The sequence below is a fragment of the Gymnoscopelus microlampas genome (genome assembly GCF_963454915.1).
Source record: "Gymnoscopelus microlampas genome assembly, chromosome: 19".
NCBI lineage: Eukaryota > Metazoa > Chordata > Actinopteri > Myctophiformes > Myctophidae > Gymnoscopelus > Gymnoscopelus microlampas.
Window position 1 is genome coordinate 36,754,684 of NC_139956.1, and position 24,537 is coordinate 36,779,220.

The 24,537-nt window shown below is 44.7% G+C and overlaps 1 protein-coding gene across 2 annotated transcripts in view; it reads right to left on the bottom strand.

Annotated features, from left to right (window-relative positions):
- Positions 1 to 24,537, bottom strand: part of lrch4 (leucine-rich repeats and calponin homology (CH) domain containing 4) — an 86,622-nt gene that overhangs the window by 38,082 nt on the left and 24,003 nt on the right. For both annotated transcript variants that reach the window (XM_084043593.1, XM_084043592.1), the window contains 3 exons: positions 4,896 to 5,040; positions 1,533 to 1,662; positions 239 to 344 (listed from right to left, as the gene is read on the bottom strand). In XM_084043593.1, the coding sequence (XP_083899719.1) occupies positions 239 to 344; positions 1,533 to 1,662; positions 4,896 to 5,040 (381 nt within the window). The remainder of the gene's footprint in view (positions 1 to 238; positions 345 to 1,532; positions 1,663 to 4,895; positions 5,041 to 24,537) is intronic.

A 24,537-nucleotide genomic window follows, 5' to 3' on the forward strand; every position in this document is an offset into this window, starting at 1 on the left:
ACTGGTTGAGAACCACTGGTCTAGACCCAGTTGTTCTTTTTTAATTATATATTATTTTGCTTTTTATCCCTAATACTGTCGCCCAACACTCCCCCCACTGAGAGGTGCGGCCCCCAGCCCGTATAGGAGTGCGTGCCGTGACAAATATCACCCTCCCCGCCCAATTGTGTTCCTACAGAGACGCTGAACAAAGAGTGTGTGTGTGTGTGTGTGTGTGTGTGTGTGTGTGTGTGTGTACCTTCAGGCAGCGTGGTGAGCTGGTTTCTCCGCAGGTTCAAGTCCCGCAAACTCTCCAGCTGGCCCAGCTCTGCAGGTAAACACTGCAGCTCGTTACAGCTCACATCCTGAGAGAAGAAGAAGAAGAACACAGAACACCAGTGGATCAGTAAACACCTCATTTAGGCTCCGCTGTGTGACACCGTCTCTCGCAGAGAACGGCCGAGAAGAGCAGACCGGTGGTGTAAAGTAACTAAGTACATTTACTCAAGTACTGTGCTTACGTAAAATGTTTAGGTATTTTTTACTTTGCTGGAGTATTTCCAATTCGCTGTTCTTTTACTTCTACTCCACTACATCTCAGTGGCAAACATTGTACTTTTACTCCACTGCAATTATTTGAAAGCTTTTAGTTACTAATTACTTTGTAGATTTTGATTATTATTACAAAACATACAGTAAACACTTCACCTTCGCGCTGACGTAGGAATCGGGCTCAACTGTCTCCATTATTTCAGTAATCTCTCAAGGACAGACGACTCTTACACAATCTGTGAATGCTGCAGTCTGTAAACAACGGCTCCTGTCGCAAGTTGCGACAGGAGCCGTCATCTGTTTGTAATTACAATATTATATTTTTTGAATTTTCGTTTCTGAGCATTTCTTTTTTTTTTTTTAACTCAATTTTTATTGGAACAAAAATGTTTCAAAAGACAGATACACATACTTGAAATAAAAAAACAAACAAAAAACAGTACTAAAACACAAGAAATATAATAAAAATAACACTAAAAAGAAAAAAGAATAAAATACACACAAAAAAAGGCTGCATTCTACAAGTGTTAGTTATTTCTGTTATTGGTTATACAATGTCCATGGGCTGAAAAAGTGAAGACCATTTTTCCCAGTATTTGTGTGATGTTTCTGAGCATTTCTAAGCAGCAAGCTAGTTTGATTTCCTGTAGAACCTAATTACCTGACTTCAAGGTCTCTAAAGTAGTCTCTTATTTTAAAGACTATGCTTGTAAACTGCAAACAAGTACGAACGTTTAAAGCAAAGGAATGGGTAAATGTTGAATAAAGTTATACACTTTAATATGGATTTAATAACTTGCATATGTGCCTCTTATGCTTGTATTTGATGAGTCACATGTGTGTTAATGTCATTGTAATGTGTTTGTGTCTGTGTGCATGCGTCTGTGTGTGTGTGTGTGTGTGTGTGTGTGTGTGTGTGTGTGTGTGTGTGTGTGTGTGTGTGTGTGTGTGTGTGTGTGTGTGTGTGTGTGTGTGCGTGTGCGTGCGTGCGCATCAGTTACCAGCTGTCGGAGGTTTGTGAGGGTGCGTATGGAGGCGGGCAGGGAGGACAGCTTGTTGTTGCTGAAGATGAGCACTCTGAGGAGGGGCAGCTCACACACTGCTGCTGGGAGGCTGGAAAGGAGGTTACGACTGGAGGAGAGAGAGAGAGAGAGAGAGAGAGAGAGAGAGAGAGAGAGAGAGAGAGAGAGAGAGAGAGAGAGAGAGAGAGAGATACATGGATTAAAGCTAAATAATATCTCAAGACTGAAAATGTTCGTATGACCAAGTCCTTACGTGCGATTTGTGAAACCGTGTGAAAGGACCCCCGCCCCCCCCCCCCCCCCACACACACACACACACACACACACACACACACACACACAAGCACCGTTTCCTAAACAATTTACCTATTACATTTTTAATGTTATTACACAATACTTATTCTGACCCTTTTTTAATCCAACTGACAAATACAGTATGAAAAAAAACAAATACTAAAACTAATAATAAAGAACTAAAACCTAAAACTAAGCAGTTCCAAAAAAAATCAACAAATAAAAACAAGCAAATGTGGATTAAACTTAATTAGAAAAAAAGCTTATTTTCCCAAACTACTATAACCTTGACACACAGACACACACACACACACACACACACACACACACACACACACACACACACACACACACACACACACACACACACACACACACACACACACACACAGGTGTATTGGATTTCAAAGGTTCACCTCTGACACAAGCCTGTTTGGTAACTCTAGTGGTTTACATTTGAATGTTTGGTGTTGGTGTTATGTGTGAACGTCATGCCAGCACACACTCCTATGTCTGTGTGTGTGTGTGTGTGTGTGTGTGTGTGTGTGTGTGTGTATGTGCAAAAATAGGGCTGAAGTGGTTAAGAGAGAGACAGACAGAATTGGCATGGTGTGGTGTGTTCAAAGGCCTTTTGTCTACACAATAACCAGTACCTCCCGAAATAAATACATCCTATTTTACCAGCCAGTGTGCATGTTAGAATAGCACAGGACTTGTATATCGTTTCTGTCGGCCAGAAACCTTGTATCTCCATATTATTATATATAACCGTTCAAATGTACTTAAAATAGCCGATCTACAAGCTCACAACGCGTCGCGAAGCGACGCGTTGTGAGCTTGTAGATCTGCTATTTTAAGTACATTTTTGTAAATGAATGGTCTACTTCAACATAAGAGCGTCGCACAAAAGCAGTGAAAATAGCAGATCTACAAGCTCACAACATGTCGCAATGTGACTCGTTGTGGGCTTGTAGATCAGCTATTTTCACTATTTAAAAAAATATTTTATCATAATCATAAAAAAAGGAATGGTTTTGGACATACAAGGTTTCCAGCCATGAAAATAATGATTTGTTGGTTACCTATGGAAGTGGCTGGTAGAGTAGACTAACTAACCTACCTAACTAGTTTGATTTGTAAGAATAGCACCTCCACACATACTATAATCTAAAATGATGTGTGTGTGTGGGCATCAAGTCATTATTCCTGGTTTTTAAATCCATTTAAAGCGTGGGACGCATCTGTGTAACCACTTAAACCATTATTTTATACTTTGGCTATTCAGAAATAGCCAAAGTATATTGGCTATTTGGATATTGGATATAGCCTATTGGATATACAAGCTCGTATCGCGGCACGAGCTTGTATATCTGCTATTTTTGAATAGCCAAAAGTATACGATAACGGTTAAAGTGGTTCAAATCTAAAATGACTTGTTAACCAACAACATTCTTGGTAACCTGCCACACAGGGACTTGCTAGCATGCTAATGCTAATATGGTTCAATTTACAACGTAGGCATTCAGCCATGCAGGCACTCTCATCCAGAGTGATTTACTACTAAGTGCAACATCAGAGGAAATGACACGGACCCTAGTCAACAAACCACAGGGTACATAAGACACATAATTACAGTGCAAAGAGGGAAACAGTGGAGTGCTTCAAAGAAACCAGGATACCAGCTACAACATCAAACCTGGCATCTGTCTAAAATAACATGCTATCTCATTTAGCCACATTAAAAAAGGTGATATTTCTGTTATGGTAAGTGTTTAAAATAGCAAGTGAAAGTGATTAGGTTTGTGTGGGTTTTTATAAATATTGTCGCTTTTTATTTTCTTTAATAAATCAGTGCTATTGAGCACCCTTTACGTCCCTTTATGTGTGTGGGCTTTTACAAATATTGAACCGACGAAAAGGATTAAAAAGCACTTCTGATTAAACCTCCTAACTCCATTGGCTCCTCAAACTGTCCCAACTCCAACTCAGTTTTTTTCCGCAGAAGAAGAGTACAGCCAAAGATCACGTGATCACAACACAATCAAGATGATTTATTAGGAATTATAAAAATCTAATCTAATTTATGTTGCTTTTTTGGCAAAAACAAGCTACATTCAACAGCCAATAACTGTGGAACGGATTATCGCTGTGGCACAATTTTTGTTTTCTCAGATTCTACGAGACTCTACCACGCCTTATAAAGCGATCGGCGGGTGGATCGTTGTGATGAATAATATTCTATGATCTTTCAAAGGCTAGTGAAAACTCTCAGAATCAAATGCAAGGGCAGCTACTGTATAGACGATGTTTTAACTCTGGCGCTTAATGAGTTAATGGTCAAAAACCTCCTAACTCCACTTGATGTGGGTAAAGTGATGACAATATGAGGACACATACAAGTATCTGACCATCATGTTTGTTGTCTTGTTGTATTTCCTGAAAAGTTCATATTTTGGAGTTGGTTTCTGAGCTTGTGACTAAACAATGACCACATTAGCTGGGTTGTGAGTTGGTAGATCGGCTATTTTCAAATACCCAAAGCATATAGGTTTAAAGCGCTCATGTGGCATATAGTCGCCTAGTCTTTTGGGCTTGTTCTCATAGACCTAGTTGCTTGTTTCTCTCGCGAAATCTGGCAACACTGGTGACGTGTAGCGCAGTGGTTCTCAAACCTTTTTCATGTCAAGGACCCCCAAAATGATATGCATTTGGCCACGGACCCCCACCCCACCTCAACATATCGTGTTCCAGGGACCCCCAGAAGCAAAGATTTGAGTTGAACAAAAAATATACACATTCAAAGATTTACACCCATTTCTCACGATTTTCCCCAAAAACAGCAGATCTGCAAGCTCGTAGCGCGGCACTCGGTGCCGCGCTACGAGCTTGCAGATCTGCTGTTTTTGGAATAGCCAAAAGTGTACAATAACGGTTCAAAGTGGTTCAAATGATTGTGACGCTGTATTAACACATTTAGCTGGGGGTCAAGGACCCCCTGGGGGTCCCCCGGAAACGCCACTTTGAGAACCAGCGGTGTAGTGTGTTTACCTGAGGTTGAGGTAGGTGAGGGCCTGCAGCTGACACAGGTTGGGGGACAGGGAGCGCATGCCATTGTGGTAGAGGATGACCGTCTCCAGGCTGATGAACTGACACAGCTCCTCTGGAAGCTCACACAGACGGTTCTTGGACAGGTCTGAAATAAAACACACACAACCAGTGTTAATTTAATTTCGTCGACTAAAACTGTGACGAAAAATGTTCGTCGACTACCTTATTTACGCTGACGAAAACTCAATAAAAACTAAGCTATGGTGACTAAAACTATGACTAAATATATTGACAATTTCGTCAACGAATAAAAACTAGACGAAAATGTCCATAGTGGAGAAGAGAGCCAGTAGAACTAGGAGACAAGTCATTTAATGCTTGGTTGCGCGCTGAAAATAGCAGAGCATTGTAAAATCAAGTGTAAAATCAGGCATTACGGTGCCATCAAGGCACCGCTGAAATGCATTTCAGTCGACTAACTCAACTGTAGATTTAGTCGACTATAACTAGACGAAAACAAAAACATTTCAGACGACTAAAATATCACTCAAACTAAACAAAATGTTATTCAAAAGACGTTGCGTTCGTTGCTATCAAAATGAACACTGCATACAAGGATGCTTATTTTATTATACTTGTGAGGAGCCGATATACAAGCTCACGCGGCGCGGGCAAGCTTGTACATACATTTTTTTTTTTAAATCGCAAAAATAATTTTGGAAGATTTTGAATTATTTCAGTTTTTTTTAATAATACATAAATCTTCTCTTCTGGGGGGTCCCTGGCAAAAAACAGATTTCAGATGGGGGAGGGGGGGTCCGTGACCAAACAAATATCAATTCGGGCGGGGGTCCTTGACATGGTAAAAAGTTTGCGAACCACTGGTCTAGCGAACGCCAACTCAGGACTCCCTAAATCTCTGCCTGAGGACAATTGTCCTCAATGTCTATTTCTAATACTTGTGCCACACTCACACACACACACACACACACACACACACACACACGGCCAATTACTTGCAGTTCTGCTGACTATTCAGCCTCTATACACTAGACTTTTTCTTCAGAGAAGTCTGAACACCCCCGTGGCAAGAAATAGCAATCATCGCCACGAGGGACAGACCAGGGGATCCCGAGAGAGATGGATTATATAAATGTAGTGGAACCAGTAAAAGTTTACAACACTGCTCCACCATGTCTGTAACTTTACGGTTCTTCCCCCTGCATGGATCTGAGCTGATAAAGAGGTCAAAAATACACGTCAAACCAGAAACGGGACGGGGTCAAAGGTCGTGTCCAACCTAAGACACAGGATCTACATGTCTCGATAGAAGAGGGAGAGACGAAACACAACCAACCACCCCCGATTGGATCTCTGTCATTTGATTAGATGTCCTTGGCTACTCAAAAATAGCAGATATACAAGCTCATAGCGCGGCACCGAGTGCCGCGCTATGAGCTTGTAGATCAGCTATTTTTTGAAAAATCGTGAAAATTTGTGCAAATAATTGTTGTTTTTTTAGCTGACATTTGTAAATCAAATCTTTGCTTCTGGGGGTCCCTGGAACAAAATATTTGACAAATGGTCGCTTTAAAAAATACATATATTCCAAGATTTGCACACATTTTCACGATTTTCACCCGGTACCCGCGCCATGAGCTTGTCCATCTGCTATTTGTGAATAGCCAAAGAAATCTTAAAATGACACAAATGACGCTTTCCCCGGTCTTAAAGGGTTAATACAGATTGGACAAAAGAACATTTGATTCACCAAGAAAAAAAGTGACATAGTATTAAAGTTTACAAAGACATTCTAACACAAATCCGTGACTTTTAGCACTTAAAACTTTTGCGTTCCTATTTCTCGAAAATAGCCGATCTACAAGCTCGTTTTCGGGGTCAAGATTCGGTGTGTATAAGGAAACAAGGAGTGGGGACTAGTACAGAGCCCTGTGGGACTCCGGTCGAACTATATAGGTTAGAGCAATCTTCAGTGCTCGCTGAATCCTGTATAACCAGCATTAGACAAAGATTTAAGTATGATGTCATTGACTGATAGCAGTGACTCACACACACACACACACACACACACACACACACACACACACAATGCGAGTACACCGTGTCCTCCGGATGACCTGGGAAAAAATAAAAAAAATCTACTCTGATGATCTAATGCGAGTGTGTATGGGCTCACACGCCCCCACACACACACACACACACACACACACACACACACACACACGCACACACACACACGCACACGTCACAGCGTGCCTCCAGGGCACTGCCAGCCTGAGAGAATACACATTTTTGCACTTGCTTGCTCAAACTCAAGTCGCTACACTCAGCCAGTCACACACACACCTTCTTTGGTTTGGTATGTTACATTTCCTCATGCAGCATGAATGCTGAGAAACAGAGAAACGGGGGGAAAAAAACACCATTCTAGGCAGTAAAATCCTCAGTGTACATTTAACTCTGGAGAGAGAGAGAGAGCGCAAATGGACTTAACACCCATTAAGACCTGAGGTTGATTCTACAAAATGGCTCCTAAATCATTAGTTCTCAAACTTTTTCGTAATTCAACATTATTCAACATTTTTCAAAACACTTTCACGATTTTTCCAAAATGTTCAAAAATAGCACCCGTGATGGTCCATTCAAAAAATATAAACTAACACAAAGAAACCTTGTATCTCCATATTTCAATGTTTTATGTTTTATATGATATGTTTTTTGGGAGTAAATTAATCACACAATAGTAGCCGATCTACAAAACTTTTTTTTAAAAGGTGAAAGTGGTTAATTCTGTCTGTGGTTTTCATAAATATTAAACCAATGAAAGTGCTAACAAGCTTGAGAGTAAAACAATAACTACATTGGAACCATTGGAACACAGGTTCATTTTTTTTCCCATTTCCTGAAAAGTGACAGCTTTTGGACATAAAATGTAAAAATAGCTCAGGGAAGCAAAAACAGAAGGAGGAAAAAAACAAACATTTCACTGTTGAGAGAAAACCGATGGACTCAAACAGACCTGTAATTTAAGGGATTTTGAGGATTCGTTTGTTTGGGATGGACCCGGGGTTATAAGCGGCCATTTGAGTCCATTTCTACACAGTTCTTTTTTTTGGACTGCGTACAACTAGCCCAGAGAAGCCAAAACAAGAAAACCCAGTGACACAGATGTCACCCCGCCACGCGGGGAGGACCCAGAGGAGTGCATGTTTCTTGAACTGAAGCATATCCCGTTTGATGCATGTCCTAAAATAGCCTCTGTTCTGACCGTACCCTTCCCCATGTCACATTCCAGGCTTTACCTGATCTTATCTGATCTTAAGAATCTAGCAAATTTACTTTACTTGAGAATTTTGTACTTCCACTCCACTCTGAGGCAAAAAAAACAAACTTTTTTACTCCACTACAATTATCTGAAATCTTCAGATACAGTTACTTTACAGATTTACATTATTATTATTAGAAAGGATGCATTAACCGACTTAAAGGGATAGTTCACCCCCAAAATGACTTTTTTTTCCTATCGATTAGTCACCCCATGGAGACTTGAATGTAAGGATATTTTTTGTCGCATTCCTAAGCCAATAATTTGATGACTGGCAGCGGTTCTGGTAGGAGACACAAAAGTCTCCTTTGTGACCTACCGGAACCGCTGCCTATAGGTCCGCTGGTCGTCAAACCATCAAGTCTCCATGGGGTGACTAATTGATAGAAAAAAATATTTGTTTTGGGTGAACTATCCCTTTAAGCCGTATTCTATACTTCGACTATTCCAAAATAGCCGAACCACAGCACAAGCTCACATGTGAGCTTGTAGATCTGCTATTTCTGAAAGATTTCACACGTTTTGAAAACTGCGTCCCCAAGTAGCTCAGAGAAGCGCCACACACACACACACCAAAAAAAACAGAGGAACACAACACAGTGACACAGAAGCACAGTTAGAAGAAGCACGTCGTCCCGTTTGCATCCTGCCTAAAAATAGCCTCTCTGTTCTGTTCTGGAACGTTCCCATTTCCCCTTCCAGGGCTGTAATCTGGGCCATTCTCACGTATACCTCGCTGTTGGAAATGAATGTCGCAGAAATTAAGCCATTAAGACCGGGAACGCATCTGTGTAACAACTTAAACCATTATTCTATACTTTGGCTATTCAAAAAATAGCAGATATTCAAGCTCATACGAGCTTGTAAATGTGCAATTAAAAAAAAACAATCTTGAATATTTATTGTGCAAATCTTTGAATACATATATTTTTTTTGAAACATTTTTAAACTCAAATCTTTGCTTCTCGGGGGGGGGGGGGGGGGGGGGTCACTGGGACAACATATTTTGAGATGGGGGTCGGCGGCCAGAAACATATAATTTTGGGGGTCCTTGACATGAAAAAAAGTCTTGTTCCAGGAACCTCCCAAGAAGCAAAGCTTTGAGTAAAAAAAAAAAAGAAAAAAATGTATTCAAAGATTTGCACACCATGTTCAAGAATTATCCAAAATAGCAGATCTACAAGCTCATAGCGCGGCACTCGGTGCCGCGCTATGAGCTTGTAGATCTGCTATTTTTGAATAGCCCAAAGTATAAAATAATAATGGCTACAGCAAAAAAAATCTAAAATGACACAGATGCGTTCCAGCATTGAACCGGTTTACCTCGATTTCCCCCCCGACGACCCTTGGTTTGTTTTTAGTGTTTGTTTGTTTTTTTATCTAGTCCTCTGTCCTACCTACACCGACATCCTCAAATATGACTCTGAGAAGAAGTGCACAAATGGGACCAAAATTAGGTCCTTTTGGTTAACTTTCTTTGTAGACTTTTCTTGTAGATGAACCTTTAGCCCAGTTCTTATTCAATTAACTATACACTGCTGCACATAATTATCAAGGCATTACACACACCTGCACATAATTGGGCACAATTAAGATCAAAGCAAAATCAGGTCATCATGACCTAAGCCCATTAAGGCTCTTACAATATGGGACAGCACTTTATGCGTGTATGAAAGTACACCTATGACATCCGTCATCTATAGCAGTGTTTCTTAAAGTAGGGGTCCGGGGACCCCCAGGGGTCCTTGGAGGGGTGGTTCCAGGGGGTCACCAGCAAAATGCGTTAATATAGCGTCACAATAATTCTAACCACTTTAACCTTTTACACTTTGGCTATTCAAAAGTAGCAGATATACAAGCTCACGAGGCCCAGCTGTGGGGCAAAAAAAAAAGAACACACATTTTGATATTTTGTGACATCTGAAAAGTTTGCTGCAATTTCCTTCGGATTTACTGTAACGCATCATCAGGGGGCTGCTGTACGACCGCTTTCATTCATCCTCCTCGTTTCTCCTACGTTTTCCTTTGTCCTCCTTCTCTGTGTGTTTTTTTTTTTCTGCAAGCCAAGCAGTTCTCCTCAGCCCCCCCCCCCCCCCCCCCTCCTCCCTTGTGACCACCTCCCTCCCTCCCTCCCTCGCTCCGTGTGTAATGACAGCGGTTCTGAGCGCGCTCCCCGCCGCACGGGGCCCTGTAATTACCATCTCCTCTCCCAGAAATATCTGCCTGACCCCGGCTACACATCTCTCTGTGTGTGTGTGTGTGTGTGTGTGTGTGTGTGTGTGTGTGTGTGTGTGTGTGTGTGTGTGTGTGTGTGTGTGTGTGTGTGCGAGTGTGTGTGTGTGTGTGTGTGTGTGTGTGTGCGTGACTCTGTGTGTGTGCATGACTGTGTGTGCGTGTGTGTGTGTGTGTGTGAGTGTCTGTATGACTGTGCGTGTGTGTGCATATGCGCGCAAGTATGTGTGTATGTGTGTGCACATGCGTTCGAGTGTGTGCATGCGAGCGCACGTGTGTGTGTGTGTGTGTGTGTGTGTGTGTGTGTGTGTGTGTGTGTGTGTGTGTGTGTGTGTGTGTGTGTGTGTGTGTGCGTATACAGTTATGCTACATTACAGAGAATACTAATGGAAATTGACAATGTGTGTGTGTAGTACATTAATTGTGTGTGTTTTGTCATACAGTCACAGCAGCAGACGGTTAAGTGCAGAGATGCTACGGATCTGCTACTACACACACGACCTATTGACCCCCCCCCCCAAAAAAGAATCCATTAACACAAAAAGCCTGATTTATAGTTTGTTGATCGCGTGGACGAAAAATAGCCGATCTACAAGCTCACAGAAGCGCTGTGGCTCGAGTCGACGCCGCGCTCGCGAGCATGCAAATCGGCAATTTTCGGGGCGAAATCCGGCACGCAACAACGTACAAATTAACCCATTCAATCCGCGAACCCATCTGTGTCATTTTAAAGATTTTAGCTATACCCATTACTTTATACTCTGGCTATTGAAAAATAGCAGATACCGAGTGCCGTGCTATGAGCTTGTAGATCTGCTATTTTTTTGGGGAAAGATCGACATTTGTAAACATTTGCTTCTGGGGGGTCCCTGGAACTAAATATTTTGGGATGGGGGTCAGTGGCCAAATACATATCATTTTGGGGGTCTTTCACTTGAAAAGGTTTGAGCACCACTGATACAGGAGCATACGTTTTTTTTAGAAGACATTTATGGATCCGTTCCTGGACTGAACGGGTTAAGTCCATTGGCTGCGGAGCGAGACAGAGCGAGTGTGTCTGTCGATGCTAGACGGCCCCCCTAGGCCTGTGCTGATTGATTACTGAATGCAGCTGATGTTGTACCAAACAACCGGGTGGGGGGAGGTGTGTCTCACACGCTGTTTAGGGCTTCCCCCTTCTCTCTCTCTCTCTCTCTCTCTCTCTCTCTTTATGAATGGCTATATTTTATCTTCAAGTCCACCCCTCCCAAACAGAAAGATTAAAGGGATAGTTCACCCCCAAAATGACTTTTTTTCTCTATCGATTAGTCGCCCCATGGAGACTTGAATTCATGGGTATTTTTTTAGTTTTTTTGTCGCATTCCTAAGACAATAATTTGATGACCGGCAGCGCTTCCGGTAGGAGACACAAAGAGTCTCCTACCGGAACCTTAGGAATGTGACAAAAACAAAAGAATATCCATGAATTCAAGTCTCCATGGGGTGACTAATCGATAGGAAAAAAAGTATTTTTTGGGGTGAACTATCCCTTTAAAGGCAGTGCATGGTTTTTAAACTTTTCATGTCAAGGACCCCCAAAATGTATTTGGCCACGGACCCCCCCATCTGAAAAAGGTTGTGTGCCAGGGACCCCCCCAAAAAGAGAAGATTTATGTTTGAAAAAAATGACAAAATTATTCAAAATCTGCTATTTTGAGTTCAAATGAGTGTGATGCTATGTTAACTACTTTCGCTGGGGACCCCATGGAACCCAACCCCCCCCCCCCCAAGGGCCCCTGGGGGTCCCCGGACCCCACTTTGAGAACCAATGGTTTAGCCCCCCCCCTCCTTCTCTCTCTCTCTTTTAGTCCAACCGCTCAAAGACAGAAAGAAGAAGGAATCCGGTGGAGATAAAAAAAAAGACCAGTATAATTAACCTCTGTGTCTGCTATGAACCTCAACTTCCATGTCGTGCACTTCCCTCTACTCAAGTGGTCCGGGGACCACCGGTGGTCCTTGAGGGGGTTCCAGGTGGTCCCCATGCAAAACGATGGGAGAGTCGGTAACCAAATGGACCCTTATATAGATCTTTAACTCTTGAGAGCGTAAAATGAAACCAAACGGACCCGTAAGGGTCCGTTTGGTTTCATTTTACGCTCTCAAGAGTTAAATTATTGTTAAACATCTGCATTACTTAACTCATTCACTGCCTTTTGTCCCATAAGCCATGCCTGCCTAGAACTAAAACGATTTTTTAAATGCATTTCTTTTACATTTTTTTATTTGACCCAAAGACCAAGGAGATATGATTTTTCGAAGATCTAGACTCCCATCCACTTCCTTGTTAACTTAAAACTTAAAAATTCTGTATCTCGGCTCCTGAGTACTTTTTTTTTTTCAATGAAAAATCTTGGCAGTGGGCAAACGCGGTCAGAAATAATTCAGGCAGTGAATGAGTTAATTAAAGAATCTTATCCAACGACAACAAAATATTCTACGTCTTGTGTCTGAGAGTCTGAATCTCATCAAACGGTGGATCCGTGGCTCAAATGCCCGATAAATAACGGCCCTTGATGCGAAAAGGGTTTGAAAACCACTTTCCTCTCTCCTCTCTCTCTGCAGATGCAGTCTGCAGTGCACGGTATATTTTTAGCAGTGAGTGCGTATATCTGCTACAGCGGCAGACACAGTACTGCAAAGCTTGCATTATATACATTATTTGTGCCTTTCTGCCAACTATACTGCAAAGTTTGGGTTGATATATTTGTGTGTCTTTGCCAGTACTGCAACACTTGGCTTACTGCGTGTGCGTGTGTGTGTGTGTGTGTGTGTGTGTGTGTGTGTGTGTGTGTGTGTGTGTGTGTGTGTGTGTGTGTCTCTTTGTGTCAGTCAGTTTACTGTACTATGAATCTTGGCTTATATTTGTTGTATTTCTTTAGTCTTTCCCTGCAGTGTTCTATAATGACAATAATAAATGATCTACAACAGGGGTCTTCAGGGGTTTCTTTTCAACCCAAGGACCCCCTTAGCTGAGAGAGAGAGAGATGAAGCAGGGACCCCCCACTACATATTGTATAAAATTGCGTTGCAGATTAAACTTTTTCATAGATTTCATAGACTAGTTTGACAGCACTGTCATCAGTGTGTGTTGGATTCATGTTATCGTGTATTCTAAGACATTCTTGGGCTATTCAAAAATAGCAGATCTACAAGCTCATAGAGCGGCACCGAGTGCCGCTCTATGAGCTTGTAGATCTGCTTTTTTTTTAAATCATGAAAATGTGTCCAAATCTTTGAATAAATAAAAACATTTGTAACTCAAATCTTTGCTTCTGGGGGTCCCTGGAACAAAACATTTTGAGACGGTGGTCCGCGGCCAAATACAAATCATTTCGGGTGGTCTTTGACATGAAAAAGTTTGAGAACCACTGACATACTGAAGCAACATAAGTTAAAAAAAAAACTGTTAGGATGTAGAAGACATTTGTACAATCCCCCTAGAAGCAAAGATGTGAGTTACAAATGTTCCCTGTTAAAAAAACATATATATTCAAATATTCGCACACATGTTCCAAGATTTTTCAAAAATAGCAGATATACAAGCTCATAGCGCGGCACTCGGTGCCGCGCTACGAGCTTGTAGATCTGCTATTTTTGAATAGCCCAAAAAGCATAAAACAATAGATAAAGTGGGATACACAGATGCGTTCCCGGTTTTACTTCTGTCCATCTGCCTGTAAGTCCGTCTATTATGTGGTCTCTCTCTCTCTCTCTCTCTCTCTCTCTCTCTCTCTCTGTGTGTATGCTCTGGCAACAGCACGGCTGCCTTTAATAAGAGGGGGGGGGGGGGGAGGGGAGTTTCATTATCACGGTTGCCAGGAGGACTTCATATGCCCCGATTAACCCAGTGCGCCATGCTTCAACCTTGCCAAACATTCCACACCACAGTGTGAGTGTGTGTGTGTGTGTGTGTGTGTGTGTGTGTGTGTGTGTGTGTGTGTGTGTGTTTTATAATGGTGCATGCATGCATATAGAGAGAAGCAGTGATGGTATGTGGGCGTGCAGACAGACAGACAGACAGACAGACAGACAGACATCACATAGACACTGTGTGTGTCTCTAGGTGAGGACGATGCCACCGCACAACTGTCTGTCTGTCTGTAATACAAACGATGTGCAAAAAAAAATAACAGCATGCAACTGAGCCCAAGGGCTGTGTGCGTGTGAGTGTGAGTGTGTGTGTGTGTGTGTGTGTGTGTGTGTGTGTGTGTGTGTGCGTGTGTTCGTCTTGCTGTCCTCGTCAGGGCCCAAATGTCCTCACAAATATGGTTGAACGTGAGACATTACGAGGATCATTTAGGGTTCAGGAGGATTACAGAGGTTTAGGTTTCACGGTAGTTATAATATCATGCCTGATTCATATGCCCGGTGTCGCGCGCCCGAACATAGCAGATCTACGAGCTCTGCGACGCGTTGCGTGAGCTTGTAGATCTGCTTTAGGGTTCGGATTAAAAATAGCACCAACAATTACGTAAAGATGGCGTTCACGAAATGACTGTTGAGGTCCAAACGTGCGCGCGTGTGTGTGTGTGCGCGTGTGTGTGTGTGTGCGTGTGTGTGCGTTCTCTCTAACAAATACAGTAGCTGTGTGAGTAGACACAGTGTACAGTAGCAGCACAAAGGGCTGAGCACTCTCTCTCACTCGCTCTCTCTCTCTCTTCCATTGTCCCATAGCTGGAGGGGGCTGGCTGGATGAACAATGGACCGACTGGGTGCTGGTGGTGGGGAGGAGGAGGAGGGGATGAGACGCTGTGTGTTGGGGGATGGAGAGGTGGACAGTGAGTCTCTCTCTCTATCCCCCTCTGTCTGTCTGTCTGTCTGTCTGTGTTCTCTCTCTATCCCAGGCGTCAACGTTTTCCCGCCCCAGGACCCCCTATCTTAGAGAGAGATGAAGCGTGGACCACCCCATCCACCCCCCACATTACATATTGTGTAAAATTGTGTTGCAACAGATTTTTCATAGATTTCACAGATAGTTGGATTCGTGCTAATGTGTACGTTCAGACAGTCAACCCGCTGAAGCCTCGATATTTCGTCAACTTGAGCGTTGGTTCTGTACTTGGTCAGCTCTTTTTTTCCCCCTCTATACAAAACTCTCCGAAAATAGCCGATCTACAAGCTCGCAACGCCTCGCGGCGCGAGGCGTTGCGAGCTTGTAGGTCTGCTATTTTCGGCTCATGTTTCAACGTCGCGCAAAGATTTGGGCGGACCCCCGTGTAGTAACTCTGAGGACCCACTCTAAGGGTCCCGGACCCCCTGTTGAAGACCCGTGCTCTCTCTCTCTCTGTGTGTGTCATCCACAGCAGTCGCTGGGAGCAACGCCGTCATCACACACAGGATCTCCGGTTTGGGTTTTGGCCAGGAAGGGATGCTTTGAAACGTGAAAGTGTGCAGGCGCTGATTGCGCCCGCCCCCCCACACACACACACACACACACACACACACACACACACACACACACACACACACACACACACACACACACACACACACACACACACACACACACACACACACACACACACACACACACACACACACACACACACACATGTTCTGTCCCTTTCCATTTGGGATGTGCGTGAGTTCAAGTCAAGCAGCCCCGGGGGGGAAAATAGCACACGTTGTGTGAGCTTGTAGATTGGCTTTAGTGTTAATCGTACCTAGGCCTGTCACAATGATTACATAATCATCTAATCACAATTATTTTATATAATCGCAATTATTTTCGCATAATCGTCATAATCAATTCCATGTTAAAAAATGTCATATATTTTCAAAAAATGTCAAAAAATAGTGGAAATAGCAGATCTTTCATTGTTGAAAAATCTTGAAAGCGATTTGAATATATATTTTCTTAACACTAACTTCTCTTCTGGGGGGAGGGGGGGGGGGGTGCCTGGCACGAAGCATTTTCAGACGGAGGGTCCGCGCGGCCAAATAGATATCGTGTTGGGGGGCTTCCTTGACACGAAAAAGTTTGAGAAGCACTGCTTTAGCCTTTCCCTGAACTCTGTTAACTCTCCGCTCCAACAAAAACACAAAAAAACGCTGTGACAAGCGAAGCGCACCGATGATGAGTGGAGTGGACTGGGTTATGAAGCCAGTAGAGTGTCAGGAGAACAACATCCTGTTGTGGAATGACAGAGAGCATTATGATGGTGGTCTGGTTGAAGAAGTGCAGTGTCTCTAGTCTCCACTGGCAGTCATTCATTCATTCAGCACAGTGCAGAGGGCAAGGTCGGGTCAGTGCCGTGTGTCACCACGCCACTAAAAAGGACTGTCATCGTCATTTTACTCCACGATTAACACATTCGGTCTGGGAACGCGTCTGCGTCATTTTTTTAGATTTCTTTGGGCTATTCAAAAATAGCGTGGCGCTACAAGCTTGTACGTACTGTAGATCTGCTATTTATTTTGAAAAATCGTCAAAAATGTTGCAAATCTTTGAATATATATATATTTTTAAGCGAACATTTTTAACTCAAATCTTTGCTTCTGGGGGGTCCCTGGAACAAAACATTTTGAGATGGGGGTCCGCGGCCAAATACATATCTAAAAATGTTTTCTTAATCCTAACAGTATGTGTTGCTATATCAGTGTAGCTCCAACAAAATGATATGTATTTGGCCGCGGACCCCCATCTCAAAATATGTTGTTCCAGGGACCCCTCAGGAGCACAGATCGGAGTTAAAAATGTTTGCTTTAAAACATATATATAAACTGTACATATTCAAAGACTTGCAAATCTTTCCACTCAAACAGAGAGCGTCTCCTTTCAAACCCCAATGGTTCTAATCAGCCCCCCGCCCACAGGAGTGGCCCAATTCTCTCACAACTTGCTACAAAAATCCCTCATGAAAAACTATATAATCTCCTACCTTTCATTTTCAACCTTCACATGTGTCTCCTTCTCTAATAATCAAAAAGTGCTATATATTTCATCTCGCAATTTACTTCCGGATGGTTCGTTTTGCACTTTTTTTGCCACATCGGTCACGGGAAAGAAATAAGCGCTGCCGTGGTCTATGGAAACGAGCCCAAAAGTGCACCCAAATAAGCCCAAAATCGCTTATACAAACAGTCAGACCTGGCAACGCAGCCTACGCCAATCATGCGTGAGAGATCTACAAGCTATGGGGCAGAGACGCCACCGTATCTTAGCAACAACTACAGCGCTCACTCTCATTGGTCGTGTCACGCTAAGAGCAGTCTCCAGACAATGGCATCGCAGACAGCTTGCTGTTACTGCTGTAGCCATCACAGTTAGTCCCAGCGACGACGGACAGGGCGCTGTGATAGCTGCCATGTCGCCAACGCTAACGTGGTTGTCATGCCTGCAGCGGCTGTGCAATCACTTTGTCAACAATGCACGTTCGTGTGGTGAATGTCAATATTGCTGCTCAGTTAGTCCATTGTAGATGGTGTATGTTTGTGTGTGTCTTCTGGAGAACTATGTAGCTCCACAGCAACTACAGTAACTAACGTAATGGCAGGACCGCCCCGTGCAACGCATGTTAGGCTGCATTATGGTCATGTAGTAATTTCAGATAATTTCGCTCCGATTACAGCAGTGCTTATCAACCCTTTCACGCCGCACCCCCCCCCCCCCCAAATAAACGTACTTGATCTGGGGACCCCCCCATTCTGTTTGACTCCGTTCCACAAGTACATATTGTGAAAATAGCCAATCTACAAGCTCAAAACGCCTCACGTTGAGAGGCTTTGTAAGCTTGTAGATTGGCTATTTTCTACATGACTGCCTCTTTCTTACATTCTTTGCCAATGTGGCCCATGTTTTCATAGTATAGTTTGTTGACTACTTTTGTTGCAGAAATGCTCATTTCCTTTACTTTACTTTTTTTATTGTCTCCGCCAGGCCGAAAGGCATGGCGCAAGACTATGTTTCACCCCCTGTCCGTCCGTCTGTGATAGCTAATCTCTCACATCGTTGACTTGATCGCAGCAAAATAACAGCCCGATGAGTCAGTGAGAGCTGGATAAACGAGGTAAAATGTGTCAAAAGGAGTCTGTACGGCTGTCGATAAATGAACACATGACGTCGGTGGGAGAGGAGATAATGTGTCTTTTGGACAAACAGCAGCGTCGTGCTGATGTTTGTTGTGTGAAGCAGCTTAATGTCAGAGTGTTTGTGTTGGAGCGCCTCAGTGCGGCTGCAGAGTTCATGTGCAACCTCTTCCAGAGAGAGACAGAGACACTACAAACTCTGCTGGGGAAAAAAAACACTGCTGGGCATTGACTTTCATATGGATATTGATCTACACACTGCAGGTATATCTGCTACACACACAACATCAAACTACACACTGCAGGTATGATGCAGCGTTTGCATTACAGCCAGCATGCCCGCGTAGTTCCCATATGGTTTCAAGGTGGGCTAAACCATATGGACCCCATGTCAGCAATGTCAGCGGCATCCACTTCAGTCCCAACTGCGATGCCCATGCAGGCTATAAGTAGCTTCTACCTGGCCCTTAGGTGGGCCCCAACTACCCATGTTTATGTGGGACCAAGGCGGGTCCTACCTGGGTTTGCCCATGCAGGCTTTAACTGGGTTCTACCTGGGCCCTAGGTGTACCCTAACCAACCACAGTGCAGTGCCCATCGCTCCAATTGTTGTGACGTCAGGGCTCTCAATACTGCACATTGGTGGAGGAGGAGGGGCCGCAGGGCGACCGCACACATCGCTGAACCAATGGTAGCCCACGGATGTTTCCTCTGGGGATTTACAATCTGCCCCTCTATGCCACATATCATCCGCACTACAGGGTCTTCACTGACCGAGCCACGGCCCCACTGACCCTCATGACGCTACGCCACTTATATGAGTTGCCAAGTGGCCGCGGGCGCTACGTGGGCGTGGCCGCGGGCTAGACGCGAGCCCCCGCGTAGCGGGGGCGAGCTTCTAGTTATTACAATTAGGTGATTACTGTATGTAATCATATAGTGACAGCCTGGGGGCCTAAACATCCGTTGTGGAATGACAGAGCTGGATGAACTGAGGAGCTGGTTGAAGAAGTCCAGTGTCTCTCTCTCTCTCCACTCCACTGGCATTCCACAGCTCAGAGAGGGCGAGCTCGGGTCAGCTGTGTAAGCGGCGCGGCACGGCGGCCCGGAAGATGACTGTGGGCGAGGGGAGGGGGAGGGGGGGGGGGGGTTATGTATCATGACAACCGTGACAACACACACTCAAGAAGGCTGGGTGACGAGAAGTGTCACAGCAGGGCACTTCACACACACACACACACACACACACACACCCGGAGGGACGGTGACGCATAGTGAATGAGACACACACACATGTAGTTCACGTACACATTGTTGTCTATTGTGAATGTGAACCCGCGCACAGCGGCAAACAGACTGATAGAGCGGCTCAATGATGTAGTCTTAGACACACACGCACACACACACACACACACACACACACACACACACACACACACACACACACACACACACACACACACAGCCAATTACTTTCAGTTCTGCTGACTATTCGGCCCGTATACTCGACTTTTTCTTCACATTGGAACACCCGCTCAAGGCAGAAAACACAGTAGCAAGGGAAGAGAGATGGATTATATAAATCTAGTTTAACCCAAATATTATTAACCAGCAGTTACGTTTACAATGACATTATATCACTGAAACAAGCACGCACGCACGCACACACACGCACACGCACACACACACACACACACACACACACACACACACAAAAATAAAACTGATTCCGATTCTCATTGTGAAAATGCACACACACACACACACACACACACACATAGTGTATAAAACACATACTCACATGCGCGCACGTACACACGCACAAACGTGCGCACGCGCACAAAGAGAATAAGGAATAGGAGAGAGCAGGGTCTTGCCAACACCACCTGAGCAGACTAAAATCCATAATACCTCACTGAACATCTACGCTGTCTCTCTGACCCGACTTGACCCCCCCCCCCCCCCCGGCTTGGTAACCGTGGCAACGACGCAGATGTGTGCGTGTTTGTCTAAGGGGGGGCGAGGCCAGCCCCCTAAACCACAGCACTGACCTGAGGGTGTGTGACAGCGTGTGTGTGCGTGCGTGCGTGCGTGTGTGTGTGTATTAGTGTCAGACTTGGACATGAACCTCTGCAGGTGTGTTGGTGTGGAACATGGTTTTAAGCTGACAGGGGATGAGTTTCAGGGAACTGACATAATTCATTCGGGGTTCCAAACCCACAGCCGTACAGGAACAACTCAATAATGCGCTCTCCACACTCGTCGCACAGGTACACAGGTACCCACGCTACACGGTGCGTGTGCAGACAGACAGAAACAAAAGAACTCCGGCTCGGGTTTCAAAAAACAGCTTGATAGGTTGTTGGAAAACAGCGCGCGGCGTTTGGAGCCTCGCATGCCGGTGACTCATATTGCAGCCTTGGCCCTGAGCTGAGGTATTGTTGTATAACCAACCACGTAATCCCTGACTGAAGCACGGCCAAGTTAACGCTGTGTCACTGTCTGCTTGTGTGTTACTATTATACTGTGGTGGAAGAAGGAGTACTCGCGTTTATTTTGACTTTAGAAGCAGTGGTGGGAAAGGTGCTCAATTTTTTTACTTGAGTAAAAGTATCAATATTGCAGTGTGGAAGTGCTATGTTACAGGGAAAAGTCCGGAATTCTACATTTACTTGGGTAAAAGTACAAAAGTATTGGTATCAAAATATAGTTTTCGAACGTATACAAATCTTTTGAAAATAGCAGATCTACAGTACAAGCTCACAATGATATTTGTTTGTTGAAATACGTGTTAAATAGCTCTATCTAACTATATAAATGGCGAGCAACTTCCACACCCTCGGTGGCGACACCCCACAGCTCTGTTATCGAATAAACAACGCACCGCCAGACCACATGTCGCCTACTGACTCGCCACGGCGGCCGCGCTGAATTTACGCCTCGCGTAGGGGACATCTCACTGTTCACTACACCTTTTCCACCGCGCAACATAATTAATTCTACTCACCAAATGTCGGACAAAACGGAAGGGGAGCCAGCTTCGTACCGTTTACCGTGCGCACGACCTCATCACCACAACAGCAGCCAGCCGCTGCGGGGGTTTTTTCCTTTTTTTCCAAACTTTTTTTTTGGTCACCATTTCCTCCAGGCACCATTTCTGGTGTAACGTCGGGTGTTTCTTTTCACCAGCCAATCACCTTTCACGTTGCCACGTCCGTTGCCACGTCGCGCTGACGTACGCTAAACAAGCGCTGCCGTGCGCACAATGCAAACGAGCCCAAAGGCGCGCAAAAATAAGCCGACCATTGCTTACACACAAAGTCAGACCTGGCAACGCAGCCTACGCCAATCATGTGTGAGAGATCTACAAGCTATGGGGCAGAGACGCCACCGTATCTTAGCAACAACTACAGCGCTCACTCTCATTGGTCGTGTCACGCTAAGAGCAGTCTCCAGACAATGGCATCGCAGACAGCTTGCTGTTACTGCTGTAGCCATCACAGGCAGTTGCAGCACGACGGACAGGGCGCTGTGATAGCTGCCATGTCGCTAACGCTAACCTGGTTGTCATGCCTGCAGCGGCTGTGCAATCACTTTGTCAACAATGCACGTTCGTGTGGTGAATGTCTATATTGCTGCTCAGTTCGTCCATTGTAGATGGTGTATGTTTGTGTGTGTCTTCTGGAGAACTATGTAGCTCCACAGCAACTACAGTAACTAACGTAATGGCAGGACCGCCCCGTGCAACGCATGTTACGCTGCATTATGCTCATGTAGTAATTTCAGATAATTTCGCTCCGATTACAGCAGTGTTTATCAACCCTTTCACGCCCCCCCCCCCCCCCCCCCCAAATACACGTACTTGATCTGGGACCCCCCCATTCTGTTTGACTCCGTTCCACAAGTAAATATTGTGAAAATAGCCGATCTACAAGCTCGAAACGCCTCACGTTGAGAGGCTTTGTACGCTTGGAGATCGGCTATTTTCTACATGATTGCCTCTTTCTTACATTCTTTGCCAATGTGGCCCATGTTTTCATAGCATAGTTTATTGACTACTTCTGTTGCAGAAATGGCCATTTCCCTTACTTTCGGTTTTTTATTGTCTCCGCCAGGCCGAAAGGCATGCCGCAAGACTATGTTTCACCCCCTGTCCGTCCGTCTGTGATAGCTAATCTCTCACATCGTTGACTTGATCGCAGCAAAATAACAGCCCGATGTGGAGAGTCAGTGAGAGCTGGATAAACAACGTAAAATGTGTCAAAAGGAGTCTGTACGGCTGTCGATACATGAACACATGACGTCGGTGGGAGAGGAGATATTGTGTCTTTTGGACAAACAGCAGCGTGGTGCTGATGTTTGTTGTGTGAAGCAGCTTAATGTCAGAGTGTTTGTGTTGGAGCGCCTCAGTGCGGCTGCAGAGTTCATGTGCAACCTCTTCCAGAGAGACACAGAGACACTAGAAACTCTGCTGGGGAAAAAAAACACTGCTGGGCATTGACTTTCCTATGGACATTGATCTACACACTGCAGGTATATCTGCTACACACACAACATCAAACTACACACTGCAGGTACTGTATGATGCAGCGTTTGCATTACAGCCAGCATGCCAGCGTAGTTCCCATATGGTTTCAAGGTGGGCTAAACCATATGGACCCCATGTCAGCAATGTCAGCGCCATCCACTTCAGTCCCAACTGCGATGCCCATGCAGGCTATAAGTAGCTTCTACCTGGCCCTTAGGTGGGCCCCAACTAGCCATGTTTATGTGGGACCAAGGCGGGTCCTAACTGGGTTTGCCCATGCAGGCTTTAACTGGCTTCTACCTGGGCCCTAGGTGTACCCTAACCAACCACAGTGCAGTGCCCATCGCTCCAATTGTTGTGACGTCAGGGCTCTCAATACTGCACATTGGTGGAGGAGGAGGGGCCGCAGGGCGACCGCACACATCGCTGAACCAATGGTAGCCCACGGATGTTTCCTCTGTGGATTTACAATCTGCCCCTCTATGCCACATATCATCCGCACTACAGGGTCTTCACTGACCGAGCCACGGCCCCACTGACCCTCATGACGCTACGCCACTTAAACGTGCGGCAGCATGCGCTGGGTTGCCAGGTTTGCACAGCCTGCGCCAGAAACAAGCAACCACCTTCATGAAAAAAAATAAAAATAAAAAATGGTCCGCAATGTTCCAGGGGTGTCCCCGCGCGTCCCAACACTCCACAGGGGGTCAGTGGACCATCAGGGGGTCCGCGGACCCCCTGTGGACCCCCTGAAACATAACAAATATTATTTCTTCAAATTTTTTCCTTTTTCAAAAAAACTTTTCTTCAGTTTCACTCCGGCGATTTGGGTCCCCCAATATACACACGGCCACGCTGGGCCCCGTGCGCGGCTGGGGTTGAGGGGGGCGTAGCCCCCCGAAACTCTAGTATTCTGATAGTACTCATTGCTATAGAGTGTGTGTTCAGTAACAGGGGTCTCCATGTCTCGGCAGCTTTTTGAAAAAAAGGAAAGGCATTTTCAGGTCGGGACACCAATTGTATCCAATCAGGAGAGAGAACCCACACAGGATACAGATTAAACAAGTGAAATTGGACATTGTGACACAAAGAAATGAGCAGACAAAGTTGGAGCTGGAACACTATAAAAATGTACTCAAGTCAAGTAAAAGTGTCTTTTTTTTTCATACCCTAGGTGGGGTTGGTGAAAGGGCCCACTCTGTGTGGAGTTTGCATGTTCTCCCCGTGTCTCTCAGGGTAGTTAATACCCTCACAAAAACATGTAGTAATCCTGGTCCGTTGGCTGTTGAGGGGAGTGTAGCGCCCAGGATCACTTAGAAAATTGGCACCGGGTCTTTTTCTTTTTCACTCAAGTACAGTACTTGAGTAAATGTACTTTCTACCTCTGGTCTGAGGTACCGTGCAATACAAAACAAAAACATGTGCTGGGATGCACATGTTGGGACAGGCTGGACCAACAATACTTCATA